Source organism: Pelodiscus sinensis, chromosome 19 (assembly GCF_052426305.1).
Source record: "Pelodiscus sinensis isolate ZL-2025 chromosome 19, ASM5242630v1, whole genome shotgun sequence".
NCBI lineage: Eukaryota > Metazoa > Chordata > Testudines > Trionychidae > Pelodiscus > Pelodiscus sinensis.
Window position 1 is genome coordinate 28,802,486 of NC_143070.1, and position 18,319 is coordinate 28,820,804.

Consider the following 18,319-nt stretch of genomic DNA (forward strand, 5'->3'; position numbering starts at 1 on the left):
TGGTGCCAGGTCAATGGGTCTTTTCTTCCCACCATTCTTCAACATGTATCTGGAGTTGGTTTTACCTTCAGTTGAGCTTGGTGGTGCCCTCACAGTAGGAGTAGGATAGTAGCAAAGAGCAGGAGGTGCCCTAGGCGTTTGATTTAGTGAGGCTTAGCTAGACTTGCTAAATCAAGTTTTGGAAGTTGGATTTCAGCAGCGATCTCCACCTGAGTGAAGACATGGCCTACTGATGCAATTAGTTAGATGCGGACACTAATAGCCTCACTGCCGGTAACTCATAGAGGCTACATCTACACTAGAAGTTTTCTCTGTAAAAAATATGTTAATGAGGGACTCCATTGCATGAGTCACGATCTCATTTGCATATTTTCTGCCAATGGGATTGTTGTGCAAAAACAAGCAGTGTGAACATTTTTTTTGCACAAAACCCCCTTGTTCCACAAGATTCTTATGCTCCCAAAGAAGAGGTATCCTGCTCTTGCAGAAAAAGGGGGTTTTGCACAAAAATAAAACTTCCATGCTGCTTGTTTTTGCACAACAACCCCAGCAGAAAACCAGATTGTCAGAAAATATGCAAATGAGATCATGACTCATGTAAATGAGACCCTCATTAGCAGGGCTCAGCAAATAATGTAATCTACTTGCCCATGGATGTAAATAATTACGTCCCGGAAGAGCTGGAGCAGAACGATCTGCACATGCGCAGAACGATCTGTGTGTGCGCAGAGCGCAGAACCATGCGAAATCGCCTGGCTGGCGTGCAGAGCTCGCTGCTGCTTGGCAAGCCCTGCTCATTATCAGAGAGCTGATAGGTAAGGTCCCATGGAAATCAAGACTGAGAGGAAAAACAACTGAGGAGAGTTGGCATTTTTCAAAGGGACATTGTGAAGGGCCCAAAAGCAAGCTATTCCAAGTGTTGGAAAGATAGAAAATATGGCAAAAGACCGCCTTGGCTTAACCACGAGATCTTGAATGTTCTAAAAATAAAAAAGGACTCTCATAAAAAATGGAAAGTATGACACATTACAAAGGATGAATATAGGCAAACAGCACAGGAATACAGGGGCAAGATTAGAAAGGCAAAGGCACAGAATGGGCTCAAACTAGCTAAAGGAATAAAGGGAAACAAGAAGATGTTTTATAAATACATTAGAAGCAAGAGGAAGACCAAGGAGAGGGTAGGCCCACTGGTCAGTGAAGAGGGAGAAACAGTGTGGAAGCAGGACTAAGGGAAAGGGGATTTGGGTGACCATTTCAGGGTTTGTCAGTAGCAGAGCAAGAGTCTGGGTCACTCTGACTCCTGCTAACGCGAGAGCCAGAAGAGACGCTGTGTTCGCCTTTCTGTCTCTCCCATATTGATAAGAGTGGAATGCTTACCTCAGTGAGAGCCTTGAGATAAGACAGTGTCCTATGGGAACTGAGTAGGCAGGGAAGTAATTGTTTAATTTTATATGTAATAGAAAGGTATATATATTGGCTTTTAATTGTTTTGTATTTGAAGATCCGCTTATGGACATCTTCCCTTGCAATATTGCTCGAATAAACTGCCTCTGGCTACTTGTTGCTTAAACACAACGCAGAGTAAAGGCTTGTTTTCTTCCACAACAGTAACAGGAAACTTGGAAATGGCAGAGATGCTCAATGACTCCTTTGGTTCAGTCTTTACCGAGAAGTCTGTAGGAATGCCTAACATAGTGAATGCTAGTGGAAAGGGGGTAATTTTAGAAGGTAAAATAAAAAAATAACAAGTTAAAAATCACCTAGAAAAGTTAGATGCCTGCAAGTCACCAGGGCCCGATGAAATGGATCCTAGAATACTCAAGGAGCTGATAGAGGAGGTATCTGAGCCTCTAGCTATCATCTTTGGAAAATCATGGGAGACAGGAGAGATTCCAGAAGACTGGAAAAGGGCAAATCTAATGCCCATCTATAAAAAGGGAAATAAGAACAACCCAGGAAACTACAGACCAGTTAGTTTAACTTCTGTGCCAGGGAAGATAATGGAGCAAGTAATTAAGGAAATCATCTGTAAACACTTGGAAAGTGGCAAGGTGATAGGGTACAGCCAGCATGAATTTGTAAAGAACAAATCATGTCAAACCAATCGGATAGCTTTCTTTAATAGGATAATGAGTCTTGTGGATAAGGGAGAAGCGGTGGAGGTGGTATACCTAGACTTTAGTAAGGCATTTGATATGGTCTCGCATGATATTCTTATCAATAAACTAGGTAAATACAACTTAGATGGGGCTACTATAAGGTGGGTGCATAACTGGCTGGATAACCATACTCAGAGAGTGGTTATTAATGGTTCACAATCCTGCTGGAAAGGCATAACAAGTGGGGTTCCACAGGGGTCTGTTTTGGGATCGGCTCTGTTCAATATCTTCATCATCGATTTAGATATTGGTATAGAAAGTCCGCTTATTAAGTTTGCTGATGATACCAAGCTGGGAGGGATCGCGACTAATCTGCAGGATAGGGTCATAATTCAATATGACTTGGACAAATTGGAGAAATCGTCTGAGGTAAATAGGATGAAATTTAACAAATACAAATGCGAAGTGCTCCACTTAGGAAGGAACAATCAGTTTCACACATACAGAATTGGAAGTGACGGTCTAGGAAGGAGTACAGCAGAAAGGGATCTAGGGGTTATAGTGGACCACAAGTTCAATATGAGTCAGCAGTGTGATGCTGTTGCAAAGAAAGCAGACATGATTCTGGGATGTATTAACAGGTGTGCTGTGAGCAAGACACGAGAAGTCATTCTTCCGCTCTACTCTGCACTGGTTAGGCCTCAATTGGAGTACTGTGTCCAGTTCTGGGCACCGCATTTCAAGAAAGATGTGGAGAAATTGGAGAGAGTCCATAGAAGAGCAACGAGAATGATGAAAGGTCTAGAGAACATGACTTATGAGGGAAGGCTGAAAGAATTGGGTTTGTTTAGTTTAGAAAAGAGACGATTGAGGGGGGACATGATAACAGTTTTCAGGTATCTAAAAGGGTGTCATAAGAATGAGGGAGACAACTTGTCCATCTTGGCCTCTGAGGATAGAACAAGAAGCAATGGGCTTAAACTGCAGCAAGGGAGGTTTTGGTTGGAATTTAGAAAAATGTTCCTAACTGTCAGGGTAGTCAGACACTGGTATAAATTGCCCAGGGAGGTTGTGGAATCCCCATCTCTGGAGATATTGAAGAGTAGGTTAGGTAAATTTCTATCAGAGATGGTCTAGACAGTATTTGGTCCTGCCATGAGGGCAGGGGACTGGACTCGATGACCTTTCGAGGTCCCTTCCAGTCCTATTATTCTATGATTACATTCTACTTCTTGTTCAGTCAATCCCTAAGGGAAATGCAGATTTTTCTTCCCCAGAATTACAACATTTAGCCTTGATCTAAGTTAATTTGTGATGACTCGGTAAAAGGATCCCTTCTCTGTTTCTTTACCAAACTACATGTGTTGTGTTTTTAAAACCAAGGACATGAACAGCCTGACACTGCTCTGAAATCAACAGTGGACACTGGCTGCAAATAATATTTCTATAGAAAAATAAACTAAAAAGAGGATATTGCAGCAGAGATTTCTATGGAGAGGAAGACAGGATGTGAGGTTGGGGACTGTGTGGTGTTAATTGATGCAGGAGCAGACCAGGAGGGGCCATGTCTCAATTACCAGTGACCTGTAGCTAGACAGTTGAAAATCACATGATTTAAAGCAGTCAGAAGTTCACAGAATGGTACAAAATCGCATGGATCTTATGAGATTGGTTAATTCATTCTGTGGTTTTTTTCACCTATGACTGTTCAAAGGTGCAGTGCAGTATGGGGTGTACGAGCCCTGCTTTCTAGAGCCAGTCAAGGCAAGCAAGCAAGGAAGCAGCCGCACACGTGTCACTGCGCTGGTTATGGCACATGGGCATTGTTACTGTTACCAAATTAATTATTTAATTGGGTTCAGAGAAATATTTTGGATTTCTTGAAGTGCCGCAGCTGACATGCCAAGGATGTACACAACTGTAAACCTGTCAAATGTCAATATCGACATGAGGGAAGAATAAAGGTCAATCATTCCATTTCTAAAAATAGATTTTTAATAAAAAGCTGTTGAACTGTAAATGAAACAATAGCTATGTGGGCACCTTGTTACAATAACAACAGTTTCTAAATTAGAAGATGTTTTTCATTCATATTTGACACTGAGATTTCACAGAGTTAGAAAATTCTGACAGGAGTGAAAGTCCCCTTCTCCCTCCCCCACCATCTGCTCCCCCTGGGGCAGGGGAGGGGGCAAGGTGAGGGCAGCAAACCCCACCTGCTGTCTGGCCACATTTCTTACCAGCCTCACCCTGGGATGGGGGGGAAAGGCAGCCTGGGTTCTTCCCAGCCAGGGGGTCCCATTCACCCAGCCTGGGCTGGGCTGCCAGGTGTCCGGTTTTCCACTGGAGGCTCCAGTTGCAAAGGGAAAGGGGCAGTGACCGGTTGGCACAAAACACCCAGGTAACTGGCCCCGACCTGGGGGAAGAGCTGCAGCGCTGGGAGGGGCCAGTCGGTGCCGTGGGGTCAGTGTCAGGGGCAGGGATTCCCTCCCGCCTGGGCCGGCACCGGGCAGATGGTCAGGGGAGCCGCGTTGGTGCCCCCGGCGTTGTTACAGGGACTGAAATACGGGTGCAGCGTCCCGGAGAAGGTGCCGGTGAAGGTGAAGAGATGGGACCCGTCAGTCACATTGTAAAACGAGACCTCGCCCGCCTCGTAGTCCAGGAAAACCCCCACCCGGCTGGGCCTGGCGCTCACAGGGAGGAGGGTCGAGGGGGAGGTGAGGGCCTCGTATCCCCCGTCCCTCAGCCACACGGCCCAGTATCCATCCCCAGGTGAGTATGTGCTCTCCCCCTTCCTGCTCACAGATTCCCTGCAGACCCCCAGAGTCCACTTAGTCTTGTCTCCCACCTCCACCTCCCAGTAACGCCGCCCGCCCGCGAACCCCTCGGCGCCCAGCAATTCAGGGTAACTATCAAATCTCTCGGGGGTGTCGGGCAGATCCTGGCGCGTGTCTCCGTGTCTCACGCTTTTCCGATCCTCAGACAGGACGAGGTTGGGATGAGCCGTGTCTGGATCCAGCGTCACGTCCACTGGGGAGAGAGTCACAGAGTCAGGGCCGGGGGCAGGGGCGGGTCCCTGGGGTCAGCGGGAAATTAACCTGCCCCCCCCCGTTAATCGCTGTGCGGGGGGGGGGGTTATTACCTGAGGGGAGTCAGGCCCCTCTGCCCGTGAGGAGACACAGAGCGGGAAAAGGGCGGGAGGAGCGGGGGAGGGGCGGCAAGCTCACAGTGGGGGGAGGGGCAGGGTATTGCTGGGAGAGGAAGGGGGACGGGCAGATGATGGGAGAGAGGGGAAGGGAGGGATGGAGCAGAGGGAGCAACTGTAGGGCCAATGTGGGGCAAGAGGAGCAGGCACAAGGGGACAGAGGGGTGAGGGAAGGGGCAGTCCCCTGGGGGGCTGAGTGGAGGGGCAGATGCTAGGAGGGCAGAGGGAGGGGTGGACACCAGAGGGCAGAGGGGGAGGAAGGGAGCAGAGGGGCACAGGGGGGCAGACAGAGGGGTGTGGGGAAGGGCAGGCCCTAGAGAGGCAGAGGGGTGAGGAGATGTGGGCACCAGTGCGGCAGAGATGGGGTGGGGCCTACACCACAGGACCCAAAGGGGACCCAGGGAGGAGACCCCAGGCAGGCCGAGGGGCAAAGGGAAGAGCAGGCGCCAGGGAGGCAGATTCCCAGGAGCGCTGTGAGCGAGACACGAGGAGTCGTCCTTCCACTCTGCCCTGCGCTGATCAGGCCTCAGCTGGAGTCTTGTGTCCAGTTCTGGGCCCCACATTTCAGGGGGAGGTGGAGAAATTGGAGAAGGTCCAGAGAAGAGCTACAAGAACGATGAAAGGTCGAGAGAACATGAGCTAGGAGGGGAGGCTGACGGAATTGGGCTTGTTTAGTTTGGAAAGGAGCAGACTGAGAGGGGACATGAGAGCGGTTTTCAAGTATCTAAAAGGGTGTCACAAGGAGGAGGGAGAAAAATTGTTCCCCTTGGCCTCTGAGGACAGGACAAGCAGCAAGGGGCTTAAACTGCAGCAAGGGAGGTTTAGGTTGGACACCAGGAAAAACTTCCTGGCTGTCCGGGTGGTGAGACACTGGAATAAATTGCCTGGGGGGGGTTGTGGAGTCTCCATCCCTGGGGCTATTGAAGAGCAGGTTGGACACACACCTGTCAGGGATGGTCTGGATGGTGCTTGGTCCTGCCGTGAGGGCCGGGGACTGGACTCGATGACTCTCGAGGTCCCTGCCAGTTCTGTGATTCTGACGGAGGTGAAGGCAGAGAGGGGCCTCAGGGAGGCAGAGGAGCAGTGACCAGAGAGGCTGGTCCCAGGGACTAGAGGGGGATGAGGGATGCAGGATCGGGGGGGGGGCAGAGGGCGAGGGGCAGGGGAGAACTAAGGGGAAGGTGGAGGAAATGTGGGGGGAGGGGACAGGTACCAGGGCGGAGGTGGGGGAGAGGAAAGGGGCTTGTGCTGAGGGGAGGGGGCAGGGCAGGAGGAGAAAGGGGAAGGAGGAAGGGGCAGAGTGAGGGAGAGACAAATGCTGGGGGACAGGGATGGGGAAGGCACCAGGGCAGATGGGGGGGGGGAAGGTTTTATTCTCAGTGGGTGGGAAGGGTGGGTGCCAGGGGGCTAGAGAGGCAAAGGGGGAGGGGTTAAAGGCAGGGGGCAGAGGAGGAGCAGGCGGGCTGGCAGCAATGGGGCAGGAGGAGGGGCAGGCACCAGGGCTATCAGGGGCCAAGGGGGAGACAGTGAAGGGAAAGGGCAGGAGGAGCGGGGGAGGGGTGGGAAGGTGTCAGTGGGGCGGGGTTGGGGGGAGGGGACAGGCTGATGCTGGGAGAGGGAAGGGGAGGCACAGATGAGGGGGCAGAAGGGGGGCAGTGGGGGCAAGAGGAACAGGCACTATGAGCACAGAGGAGGGTGAAGGGAGGGGCAGGTTCCAGCCAGAGTGTCCCTAGAATCCCCGGGGGGTTACACCAGTGCTCCCTCCAACTGTCTCTAGCCGTGTGTGGAATACATTTTATGACGTGCACTGAGGCGCGCCCAGGAGACACACGGGCTGTGGCCACATGAACATTCTGCTGATCCACTGGGCAGCTCCTGACTCTCCCCTGAGCGCGCAGGGCGGGTGTGTCAGCAGGGCCCGGACGAGCTCTCCTGGCTGCTGTCTGTGCTGGTGGGGCTGGTCCGGCTGCCCTGGCCAACCCGCTGGTGTGTAAGCAGGGTCTGAGGGAGCCCCTCCCCCGGGACAGCTCATGAGGAGCCGGACTGGGATGATGCCAGGCCCAGCCTGTATTGCCAGGGACACGCCTGCCCTGCCTGGGGCCCGGCCCACAGAGCCGGGCTGCCCGGGGATCCGTTCTGCCTGGGGCTGGGCACAAACCACTGAGGTGCCATGTGGGGTCAGGAAATGCCGGGACCCTTTTAGTGTCTGAGTGACGGGCAGCAGCAGAGCTGGGCCGGGCCTGCCTGGGGGAGGGACCCTCAGCACCGAATCTGTGCGAGGACTGGCCCAGGGCTCAGCTCCGGCCCCACGGCACTCGTCAGTTCCCAGCCCTGGCCCCTCTGGGCTTACAGCCTAACAGAGAGATGACTGGATTGGTTGTTGGTTTCTCAGCTGCTACAGGACCACTTGTTGGTTTTTGAGGCTTTTTAAAGATACAGACGCACTTGGCCCCTTTGAGACCTCAGTTCTCAGCCCTGGCACCTCTGGGCTCAGCAATTCAGTTGGGAAAATAACAAACATGCTGGAGCCCGGCCCCTCTCTGGTGACAGGTTAAGCCCTGGCCACCCCCACACGCCCTGCGCTGGGGAGCAGGGTGGTGCTGCCGGGGGCCGGTGAAGAGAGGGCGGGTGGCCCAGGGGTTTGCCGGCCCCTCTCTCCTGAGCAGACAGAGCTTCCTGGGCCAGACGGAGCCTTTGGGTGTGTTCAGTGATGGCTGGAGCTGCAGTCACAGAGCTCTCAGGGATGAGCCCTGCTGGGGTCAGTGTGTGGGGAGAGGTTCCCCACTCAGAACTGCCATCACCCAGAGCTGGTGGGACCTTGAGGGAATGGGCTGAGGGCATATGTGTGCGGGAGGGGGGGGGGGGAGGGAGTGGGGCAGCAGAAGGGGCCGGGGCCGGGCCATTGGAGATGGAGCAGTAGCGGGAACGGTGGTGCAGCAAACAAGCAGCAGCCAGAACATGGTTCTGTGGGACTGTGTGTCAGTGACCTTGCTCCAGCGCCCTGCTTTGTGCCTGGGAATCAGATAGAAAAACAGGTTTCCTAGGAGGCCAAGACTTTTAAAATCCATCATTTTCCAAGGTCGTTGTGTCACAACATCACTAGCGCGACAGGCCAGTGTTCGGGGGAGTTTCTGTATTAACTGTGTTGTTATTTTAATTAATATTTATGCAAAATCAGCCATATTGGGCCAGACCCCTGGTCCCTCTGCCCAGTGTCCTGCCTCCTGCCACTGCAGTGCCTGGAGCAGCCAGAGGGAATGAGCAGAGGAGGGAATCGTCTAGTGATCCCTGCCCTGTCGCCCACTCCCAGCGTCCGGCGCACAGAGGTTGGGGACACTCAGATCAGGCTGGCGCATCCCTGCCCGTCCTGGCTCAGAGCCACTGGCGGAGCGACCCTCCGTGAACGGATCTTGCCCTTTCTGACCATGCTGTGACTTTGGCCTTCACCCCACCCCCGGCAGAGCCCCGCCGGCCGACTGCGCTGCATGAGGAAACGCTGCCTTGTGTGTGGGTCAGTCTCGCTGCCTGGTCACGTCACTGGGTGCCCCTGGCTCCTGTGTGCAGTGAAGGGGAAATGACACTTCCTGACTCACGTTCTCCTCACCTGCCCACATTCTCCAGGCCTCACGTGGCCCCAGGGGCAAGGAGGGGGTGGGAGACTGGCCGGCCAGGTGATGAGGGAAAATAGAGAGGTGGGACATGGGGGGCAGACCCCAGGGGGCAAAAGGGCAGCATGGGGAGGGTGGTTATCAAGGGGGGAGGGGCATGCAGGGCAGGTGCCAGGAGAACAGAGATGGGCAAAGGAAGGAGCAGTACCAGAGGTTGGGGGGGGGGGCAGAGCAGAGGGGCAGAGACAAGCAGGGCAGAGAGGAGCAGGGCAGGCACCAGGGGGCAGAGTGGGGACAAGGGAACAGGGGAGCAGAGGAGGGTGGAGAGTTGGGTGAGGAGAAGGGAGGGCACAAGGGGACAGAGGAAAGGTGAGTGGAGGGGCAGGACCCAGAAGTTAGGGGAAGGTGAGTGGAGGGGCAGGACCCAGAGGGGAGGGAAGGGCACCAATGGGCTAGAGGAGGAGGGAGGGGAAGGAACAAACTTCAGGGGGCCCAAAGGGGGCCAAAGGCAGGGACTTGCGCTGGGAAAGCAGCGGGGAGACATGGGCCCAGGGGGCCAGGGGAGGGGAGCACAAAGGGGCTGGCACCAGTGGTTTGGGGTGTGGGAAGGTGCAGGTATCGGGAAGCAGAGGGGAGGGGAGGGGCAGGCACAGGGGGTGAGGGAAGGGCTCATGCTGAGGCCTACGTGGGGCAGATGCCAGGGGCTAGAGGGCACAAAGTGTGGGAGGAGGGGCAGGTGCCAGGGGGTGGGAGGGGAAGGGAATGGGGGGGATGCCAGGGGCTACAAGGTATAAGCAGCAGGTGCCAGGGGCTCAGGGGTGCAGCCTGGAGTGCGACAGGCACCAGGGCCAAGAAGGGGCCAGGTGTGAAGCAGCTATTGGAGGCTGAAGGGGGTGAGGGAAGGGAGGGCACCAGAGGGCAGGGGGAGGGGCAGGTGCCAGGGGAGAGAAGGGGGAAGGGAGGGGCAGACAAAAGGAAGGGGGAGGGGAGGGAGCAGTGGGTGCCGGGGCAGAGGGGGTGAAAGGAGGGGGCATGAGGAAGATGGGGGGTGGGGCAAGTCACATGTGAGGGTGCAGAGGGGCGTGAGGAGAACCAGGGGCAGAGGGCGGTGAGGGGGTGGGCACAGAGAAGGAGGAGGCAGGGGGCAGGCGTTGGGGGGGCAGTGAGGGAAGGAGGCAGCACCAGGAGGCTGTGGGGAGGGGAAGGGGAAGGGCAGGTGCCAGGGGGATTGAGGGGTGGAGCGTAAGGACGGATATAGGAAGGGGAGGGGACAGGCCTCCACCACCCCAGCCCAGCCCCCCCCCCCCCCCAGGGCTCCTAGGAGGGGCAGGGCAGTGGAGGATGGGCGGGGGTGCAACTGCAAACCAATGGGCTGTTGCTAATGAGGGCAGTGGGGAGGGGAAGGGGCAATTCCCCATTTCCTGCCCCTCCACCTGGGAGAAGCTGCACTGGGGCCAGTCCCAGTTCACACCCACGTGGCTGCACTGGGGGTTTGCACGGGGGCAGCTGCATCGGTGCAAGGGAACCCGGCTCCCACGGCCTCGGACGCTGCTGTGCCGGGGCCGTGCCCCTCCCCTCACTGAGTTATGGGTCAGTAATTGCAGGTCACTGGGGCTGGACTCTGGGTTCCCAGGCGGGGCCGCCCCACTGTGCTGCAGAGCCAGTCTTACCCCCACGCTCTGCCCAGGGCCCAGGGCCGTGTTTACACCCAGGGGAGCATCTGCAGCAGCAGAGACTGAGGGACCCCACGTCAGACCCCCGGAGCCCAGCGGTTCCAGCCCCCACCTGAGGAGGGACCCACATTCCCATCCCTGCCCCGCCCCACACAGGGAAGGGACCTGGGGCTCCCAGCTGGGTCCCAGCCCCTGGGCTACAGGCTGGAAGGGAAGCGGCGGCACCTGGCTCTGTCCATGGACACTCGCCAGCAAACTCAGCCTGGGGCCGGGAGCAGTTTCACTGGACCCCAAATCGAATTGTTCTGCCGATGAACCATTAGCACCCGATTGCCCAGCCCCTCTGCAAACCTGCCTGAGCAGCTGAGGCGCCCAGGCCCAGTGACTGGCAGGGAGGGACTGTCCCCAGCCCCAGCCCCAACCCCACGCGGTGACGGGCCGGCCGGGCTCAGGGCACCAACTGGGACACTCCAGAGCGGTTGTGAAATGTGCCCTGGCCAGGAAAATCCCCCCAGCCCTGATCTCAGCCCACAGACCCGGCTGCCAGTGGAGACTCGGCTCCAGCCTGAACTCTCTGCCCAGAGCGACGTGTCCCCTGGGCCCTGCAAGCGGCACAGACCCTCTGCCACTGCCCCGGCATCCCCCAGCACCGGCACTGGCCACAGAGCCCCCCTCATAGAGCACAGGGGGGCAGCTAGCAACTGCCCCAGACACCCTCCTGGCTCCCCTCGTCCAGCCTGGGGGGTCTCATACCGGGGGTCTGCAGACATGGCAGGTTTGGCTACACAGGTGGGCAGCGCGTCCCAGAGCCGGGAGGGGCAGACTCTGGTTGTGGGGTTCATGCCCCAGCACTAAATAGCCCTGAAGAGCTTGGGGGGCTGTCACTGCCGATCTCACACGACCTTCTCTGCTGAGCCCCCCCCAGGTATCAGGGCCTGCACCTGGCCTGTGCTGACCCAGCCACCCCCCTGTTGTGTGCTCCCCGCGGCTTGGAGACTCACTGCCCTGGGCCAAGCAGACAGACCCCTTGGCTACTGCGCTGTTTTGTGCAAGAAATATGCAAATGAGGCAAAGCGTGGAATACCATCACACCTCATTTGCATAATTTACGAGCGGCCGCTTTTTGCACAAGAGACTGTTGCACAAAAAGGAGCGGTGTAGACAGTGCCTTTTTGTGCAAAAACCTCGTGTGCAAAAATGAAGCTGAATTAATTATGCAAATAAGGCATAGCAATATTCCATGCTTTGCCTCATTTGCATATTTCTTGCACAAAACAGTTCAGTATAGACATAGCCCGTTTGTTTAAACAGGAGACGGGGCCCAGAACCAGACACTGCCAGACACTGGTTTGCCCTGGGCCCAGCCCCACTGGCTGGACACGCCCGGAGTTTTCTCCCCAGGCTGCAGAGCGCCGAGGGGACCCTGCCAGGAAGCGGTTTCCTGCCCCAGGCCGAAGGGGGATGAGCAGGGTTCAGGTGGGAAGCGGCTCCTGGCCTTAGCTCTGGAGTCACAACCTGGCTCCCCAACACCCCCAGCCCCTCACCAGGATCCAGCTTTGCCAGCAGGGTGTGTGAGGCCCCCCGACTCCCAGCCCCTGCCTGTGGGGTCCCTGCACAGGGGTGGGCCCAAGGGTCTGGTGTTATTGCTCCCCAAGGGCCGGGCGGGTGGGGGGGCTTCTGGGAGCCAGTCTCTCCCAAGGGTGGGAGATGGCGTCACCGACAGCAGTGCAAGGCCAGTTACCTGCGAATCCTCGGGCTCGCCTGAGTCCTGGAACAAGCAGAAAGAGAGAGGTGAGAATTCCCACCGCAGAGCAGGGATGTCCTGGCTCCTTCCACCACCCTCGGATCTGCCCTGGCTCCCCACAGCCTCTGTCTCCCCTCGGCTGCTCTGTCCCACACTCTCCAGCTGGATTCCCCCCTGCACCGATCCCCTCGTGCCCGCCCAACCATGGAGCTGCTCTGGGTGGGGGGAATAGGCTCCCAGCAGCTGCCTTGCCCAGCCCTAAGGCAGCACCCGGGATCCTCACCTCTCTCCGCAGCCAGCGCCCCTGCAAGGGAAGAGAAAAACCCGTCAGTGGGGAGGCAGTGCCCAGGGCTCACAGCCCAGCTCTGCCCAGCGCTGCCAGTGGGTCCCTGGAGAGCAAGGCCCCGGAGCCAGCTTCTCTCAAGTGTTTCCATCCCCAGCCACGCAGCCCCTGGGATTTCACACGCACTGGAACAGGAGAGGTGCCCAACTCCTATGGCCACCAGAGGGAGTTCGGGGCCCAGCTGCTCTGGGGATTCTGAAACTCCCGCCAGGCACCTGTGTGACTCACCGAGCACCTGCCCAGCTCTGAGCGTCTGGCCCAAGGGGTTCAGACACCGGGCCCAGGCGCGCGGCTGGGACTCGGGCCCTGAGTCTGTGACGTCTCCCATGGCAACCAGCTCCCAGCGTCCTCAGAAACCTTCCCCTGCCCCTCGGCCCGCGCAGGCTGGGCTGGGGACTCTCTGCTCGGCAGCAGGAGGGGGCAGCCGTAGGGACAGCAGGGGAGGCACCTTCACTCCCCGCGCCTGTTTTCTGCCATTCGCATCCCGCTGGGATCCTGCCCCCCCCCCACCCTTCCAGGGCTCAGGAACCTGCCAGCCCTCCAGGAGCAGACCCTGGGGTCTCAGGGACCCAGCTGGGCCTTTCCACGCCCCTCCCCACACCCCCAGACAGTGAGAGAGGAGCCCCCAGCAGCGCCGCCCCGTACCCAGGAATCCCGTCACGGCCCCCTGGAGACTGTTCTCTCCTGGGAAGTCCCGGATTCTCTGCTCCAGCTCCGGGCACTTGGGCGCAGGATGCGGCGACGTCGCCTCCTCGCCCCTGCAGAGACACGAGGGTGTTATTGGCCTCCCACCTCAGCCCCCCCCCCCCCCCCAGCCAGACAGGGGAGCGGGTGGGGACTGGGCCACAGGCAGAGCTCACAGGGCCTGGACCTCGGCTGCCCAGGGAGTTTTTCCTGCGGACACAGCCTGGGGGCCTCTCTCCAGCCAGAGGGAAAGCAGCCCAGGTAGCACCAGGCCCAGCTCCCGCACACCCAGCCTGGCCCATGTGCCCCCCTAGGACCTCGCTGGGCCACTCCCATGGCTGAGAGAGGGGCCCGTTCTCCAGGCCCAGCCGCTCCTCAGCTTCTCCGCTCAGCCCCCAGGGGCCGGGTCACTCGCCATGGGGTGAGGGCTGTGGGATGGGGACACTCCCCCCAAGGCCTGGCCTGGGACACTTGGCTCTTTCCCCAGAGGCCCCCTCATGGGCCAAGCCAAAGCTGGGGCCAGGTCCCAGCTGGGCCCTTGGGGTGACAGGCCTCAGCCCTATTAATATTCCCCTGAGCCAGCCCAGCCCCCGGGGAGGGTTCCCCAGCCCAGAGCTGTGGGGCAGTCCCCTCCCAGGGTGCCTCACACCCCCACAGTGGCAGTGGCCCCAGGGCAGTGGGTACGGAGGAGGCAGGGTTCAGAGGGTATGGCAGTCCCATGGTTGGCGGCTGGGGCTGGATTCACAGCCCGGGCTCTGAGCCTGCTCCCAGCATGACAGGGGGTGAGGGGCAGATGGAGCCCGGACCTACCTGCTCACGGCGCTTCTCACACCCTAGAGGGGAAGGAGACAGAGCAGAGAGTCAGTGCCCATGGCCCAGCTCAGCCCCTGCCCCAAATGGCTCCCCTACCCCACAGGTTGCTCCCCCAGGTGGCAGACCCACTGAAGGGCTGTGCTAGGGGGAGTCGAGCCCCTTTTACATCAGCTGCTTTGCAGGGGGGCCAGGCCCAGCTTTTCACCAGCCTTCCCAATGGGCCAAACTCCTGCCTCTCTGCAGCCCTGGGGCCCCAGCCCTGCAGCCACCCCAGGCCCTGCTCTCTGCGCTGAGTTACCCTGTGAGCCCCCAGTGACTCAGGGGGTCCCCTTCCCACACTGGGCTCCGGGCGCGTCTGACCCCGTCTCACCTGCAGCAGTTCTAGTGCCGGCTGCCGACACGTCTCCTCCAACTCCGAGATCAGGGCGCTGAGCCGGGAAATCTCCTCGCCCAGGCGGGCGGCATGTTCCTTCCTCCTCTTACCAATCTCCTCGTCCAGCTCCCCCAGCTGGGCCAGCAGGAGGCGCTCTCGCTCCGCCAGGAACTGCCGCAGCCGCTCGCACTCCCAGCGCACCAGCTGCCGCTCAACGTCCGTCTGCTTCTGGGGGCGCAGAGCGGGCGGGGCCGGGACACGGGTGAGAGGGGCCGTGGGAAGTGGCAGGGCCTTGTCCGGGCTGTGCAGAGCGTTTCACTCTGTGTCTTTGCCAGGCCGGCTGGGTCTGGCCCAGGGCTTGTCCCAGAGCAAAAGTGTCACCGAAAATCACCCCAACACCCGTCACGGCACCAACAGACTGAGGTGCAGGCCAGGCCTTGGGAAATGGGGTCCAAGCCAGCTGCTGGCATCCCTAGGGTGTCTGACACTCACACCTGGGGGTCAGCACAGATCTCCCCTCAGCCTGACCCGGCCACAGCTGGGCACAAAGCAATTTGACAGGCCTCACCCCGGCCCCCAAGGGAGAGAGGCAGAACCAGAGGCTGCTCCCAGCCAGCCTGGGGTGAACCCACAGACACCATTAGGAACTAACTCTAGGGACCCCCAGGAGCCTGACTCCCCCCCCCCCGCCCCCGTGCAAAGTGGCTGGGCAGGGCCGGGCACCTACCAGGAGCCTCTCGCTCTCCTCGGCCCAGTCGGATTCCAGGCCCCGGAGCGCGTCTCTCTCCTCTTGCAGACGCTGCAGGCGGCTCAGGATTTGCTCCTGCAAACACAGACAGCGGCGCTGGAGGCTGCTTGGGGCCACTGGCTCGTGCTCAGTGAGAACAGCGCCACGGAGCAGTGAGGCAGGGGGAGCAGGTCCCCCCTCTCCAGCCCACAGTAACTGCCCAGCAGCGCTGCTGAGCATGGCCCAGCCCCATGTGGCAGGGTCCCATTCCCAGGCAGGCCCCTGGCTCTACCCAGGGCAGGTCAGACACACGCAGGAAGCTCTGTCGCTGCAAAGAAACTGCCCCTCTAACTCCCCACCCTGCAGAGCCTGGTTCCTACCTTGTACTCTTGGGCAGCCTCCTCGATGGGCACCACCGTGTGTGCGCGGTGCTCCCGGGATCTGTCGCACACCACACAGATGGGAGCTTGATCCTCTTGGCAGAAGAGTTTCAGGGCCTCCTGGTGCCTCTCGCACACTGGCTGCCCCTCAGGCACTGGCTCTGCCGGGAGCCGCAGGCGTTTCACCAGCTCCACCAGGTTCCCCAGCTGGCGGTTGGGCCGCAGGTGTCTCTGCAGGATGGTCTCTCTGCACTGGGGGCAGGAGAAGTTGGGCTCCGACTCCCCCCAGCACTGGCTGAGGCAGGCCCGGCAGAAGTTGTGCCCACACTCAATAGACACCGGGTCTGTGAAATACTCCAGGCAGATGGGACAGGTCACCTCCTCCTGGAAGCTCCCAGCTAGGTCCACGGCAGCCATGGCCCCTCTGCAACCTGGCCCTGCAGGTTAGTTTCGTTTCCTGAGAGTAAGGAAGCAGCGTAGCCTGTTCAAGCTGCCTTTTTTTTTTAATCAGGTTGCACAACTGGGAGCCAATCACACTCACTGGATGGAAATGAAGAAAAAAAATGCCACAGAAGTCAGCCCCAGAAATGCCCCAAACAAGCACCAAGCTACCTAAGAAAACTCCCAGGCAGTTACAGACGCACAGAACCTTGCCTGGTTAAAAGTCTCGGGGAGCCGTGTTAGTCTGTAACTAAAATAAACTTAAAAACCAACAAGCTTTTGTAGGCACCGCCCACTGCTCCATGTTTGTTGTCTGAGGCAGTGGGTTGTGCCACAAAAGCTCATGACACTCTCCAGATTTTTTGCTAGTCTCTCAGATGCTACAGGGCCAGGGGTTTCTTAAGGCATCCAGAAGCTGGTGGTGCTCCTGTTTATAGGCGTAGGCAGGAGCTGAAGGACTGTGTCCCTTATTGTGAGCTGGGACTGGGGAGCTGGGATTGGGGTGTCTATGTAGATAGTTTGCTCCTACTTTCTTGGGTGTGTTCACTGTCTGGTGGATGCATTGGGGTTTTGCTCAGTGTCATCAACAGGCTGGTCCCACATTACTGAGAGAAAATCCTCAGGTCTGGGGTTTTCCTCAGAGCTTCTAATTGCAGCGTAGTCCCCTTCCTGAAAGGAAGCTACTGCCCTGAGTCATTCTCCTTGGGGGGGGGGGGGGGGGGCGGGCTGAAGGGGCAAAGGGATTAATCCCCCCATTTATCCCTCATGTTTCACAATCAAATTCTGTTCCCCTTTGCACCCAATAAAAGCAACATGCTGCTGAGGCACGTGATTCACCCCATCATTATGATCATCAGAGCCAGGACCCATTTGGGGACCAGGGTCCCCCAGCTGCTAAGGCAGGGCTGGCCACCTCCAACAGGCTTTTTACTGCCCCAGGTGGGGTGGAGAATGGGGGTGATAAGAGATGCTACCCTCCCCCCCCCCCAGGGGGCTGCTCTCTGCTTTGTTGCCCCATTTCCTTGGGCAGCACCCAGAGTGGTCACAGACGCCTGCTCCAGCCCCTTGCGTTCCCCTCTCCTCAGGCCACACAAGCTCAGGCCCTGTGGTCCCAGGGGGTGGCTGCCCCCATTGCTCAGACACAGCCAAGGCCTGGGCGGGTACGTGGCTGTTCTGTGCCAGTGACAGGGCACAACTGGGTCAACTGGGATAGAGGGTAGAGTCACCCCCCCCCCCCCACTGAGACTCAGCCCCACTCTGCCCCTCCCAGCTGCTGTTCCCCCAACTGGCTCCATCCCCTCCACCGCCACCCCCGCCCCTGTGACTATGTCCCCCCAGGGCGCCCTGCTGCCTGGGTCAGAGGCTGGGCCAGGCATGGGGGGGGGGGGGTCTGTGTGCACCGGCTTCCCAGGGATTCACTGCGTTTTGATCCGACTAACCCCCCCTCCCCAGTTTGCCCTTTTCTGTCCGACCAGTGTTCCTGCCCCCCCCCCCCAAGGGCGGCTGCTCCCTGCTGGGGGGGGGGTTGATCCCTCGGCCCCAGAGCCCGCACTTCGCCCCCCCCCCCCTTCTAAGGGCAGAAACCCCCTGGGGGCGGGGCCGCTGACGCAGCAGGAGAGGAGGGGGGGCGGGGCGGGGCGGACACAACCCCCCCCCCCGCTCTGCTCCGCTCTCCCGCCCGGGGCTCAGCGCAGGGAAAGGCCCCGTCGGGCCGAACGCGCAGCAGCACGAGCCCCGCCCCCAGCAGCCGCTCTGGCTCCGCCTCCTCCCCGGCACGTGGGGACCCGCCCCCGTATTGTGACACGCGGTGCCCTGCCCCGCCCCCAACAGCTGCTCCAAACCCGCGGGGCGGGGGCGCGGCCAGGCAGCTCCGGGTCTGAGCTAAGCCCCGGCGCTGATCCGGGAGCGGAGTCACGGATGCGCTGCGCACGCGCAGTCTGACCCCGCCCTTCCTCAGCGCCCCGGCCGGGTTTTCAATGCGTCTTCCCCCGCCCGTCGCTCCCTGCCCCTGCCCAGGCCCCGCTGCGATTGGCCCCTGGGCGGAGCCCGCAGCAGCGTCTGACTCCGCGCGGGGGTAGAGAGGCGGCCGCCACTGCGCATGCGCCGCGCACTGCCCGGGCGAGTTCTGGGGGAGCCGTTGGGGCCGTTACTCGCCGCGCTGCTGTGTCATCTCGCACCCAGCCTGGCCAGCTCAGTGGGTGGCGCATGAGACTCTTACTATCAGGG

At 59.0% G+C, this 18,319-nt stretch overlaps 1 protein-coding gene across 1 annotated transcript; it reads right to left on the reverse strand.

Annotated features, from left to right (window-relative positions):
- Positions 1 to 4,429: 4,429 nt before the first annotated feature.
- Positions 4,430 to 16,764, reverse strand: LOC149522739 (zinc finger protein RFP-like). The gene is made up of 8 exons (XM_089771106.1): positions 15,653 to 16,764; positions 15,273 to 15,368; positions 14,543 to 14,773; positions 14,170 to 14,192; positions 13,321 to 13,433; positions 12,616 to 12,636; positions 12,330 to 12,356; positions 4,430 to 5,132 (listed from the first exon to the last, which is right to left on the reverse strand). The coding sequence occupies exons 1-8, from the start codon at positions 16,067 to 16,069 to the stop codon at positions 4,573 to 4,575; spliced, it is 1,488 nt and encodes a 495-aa protein (XP_089627232.1). The 5' UTR covers positions 16,070 to 16,764; the 3' UTR covers positions 4,430 to 4,572.
- Positions 16,765 to 18,319: the final 1,555 nt, after the last annotated feature.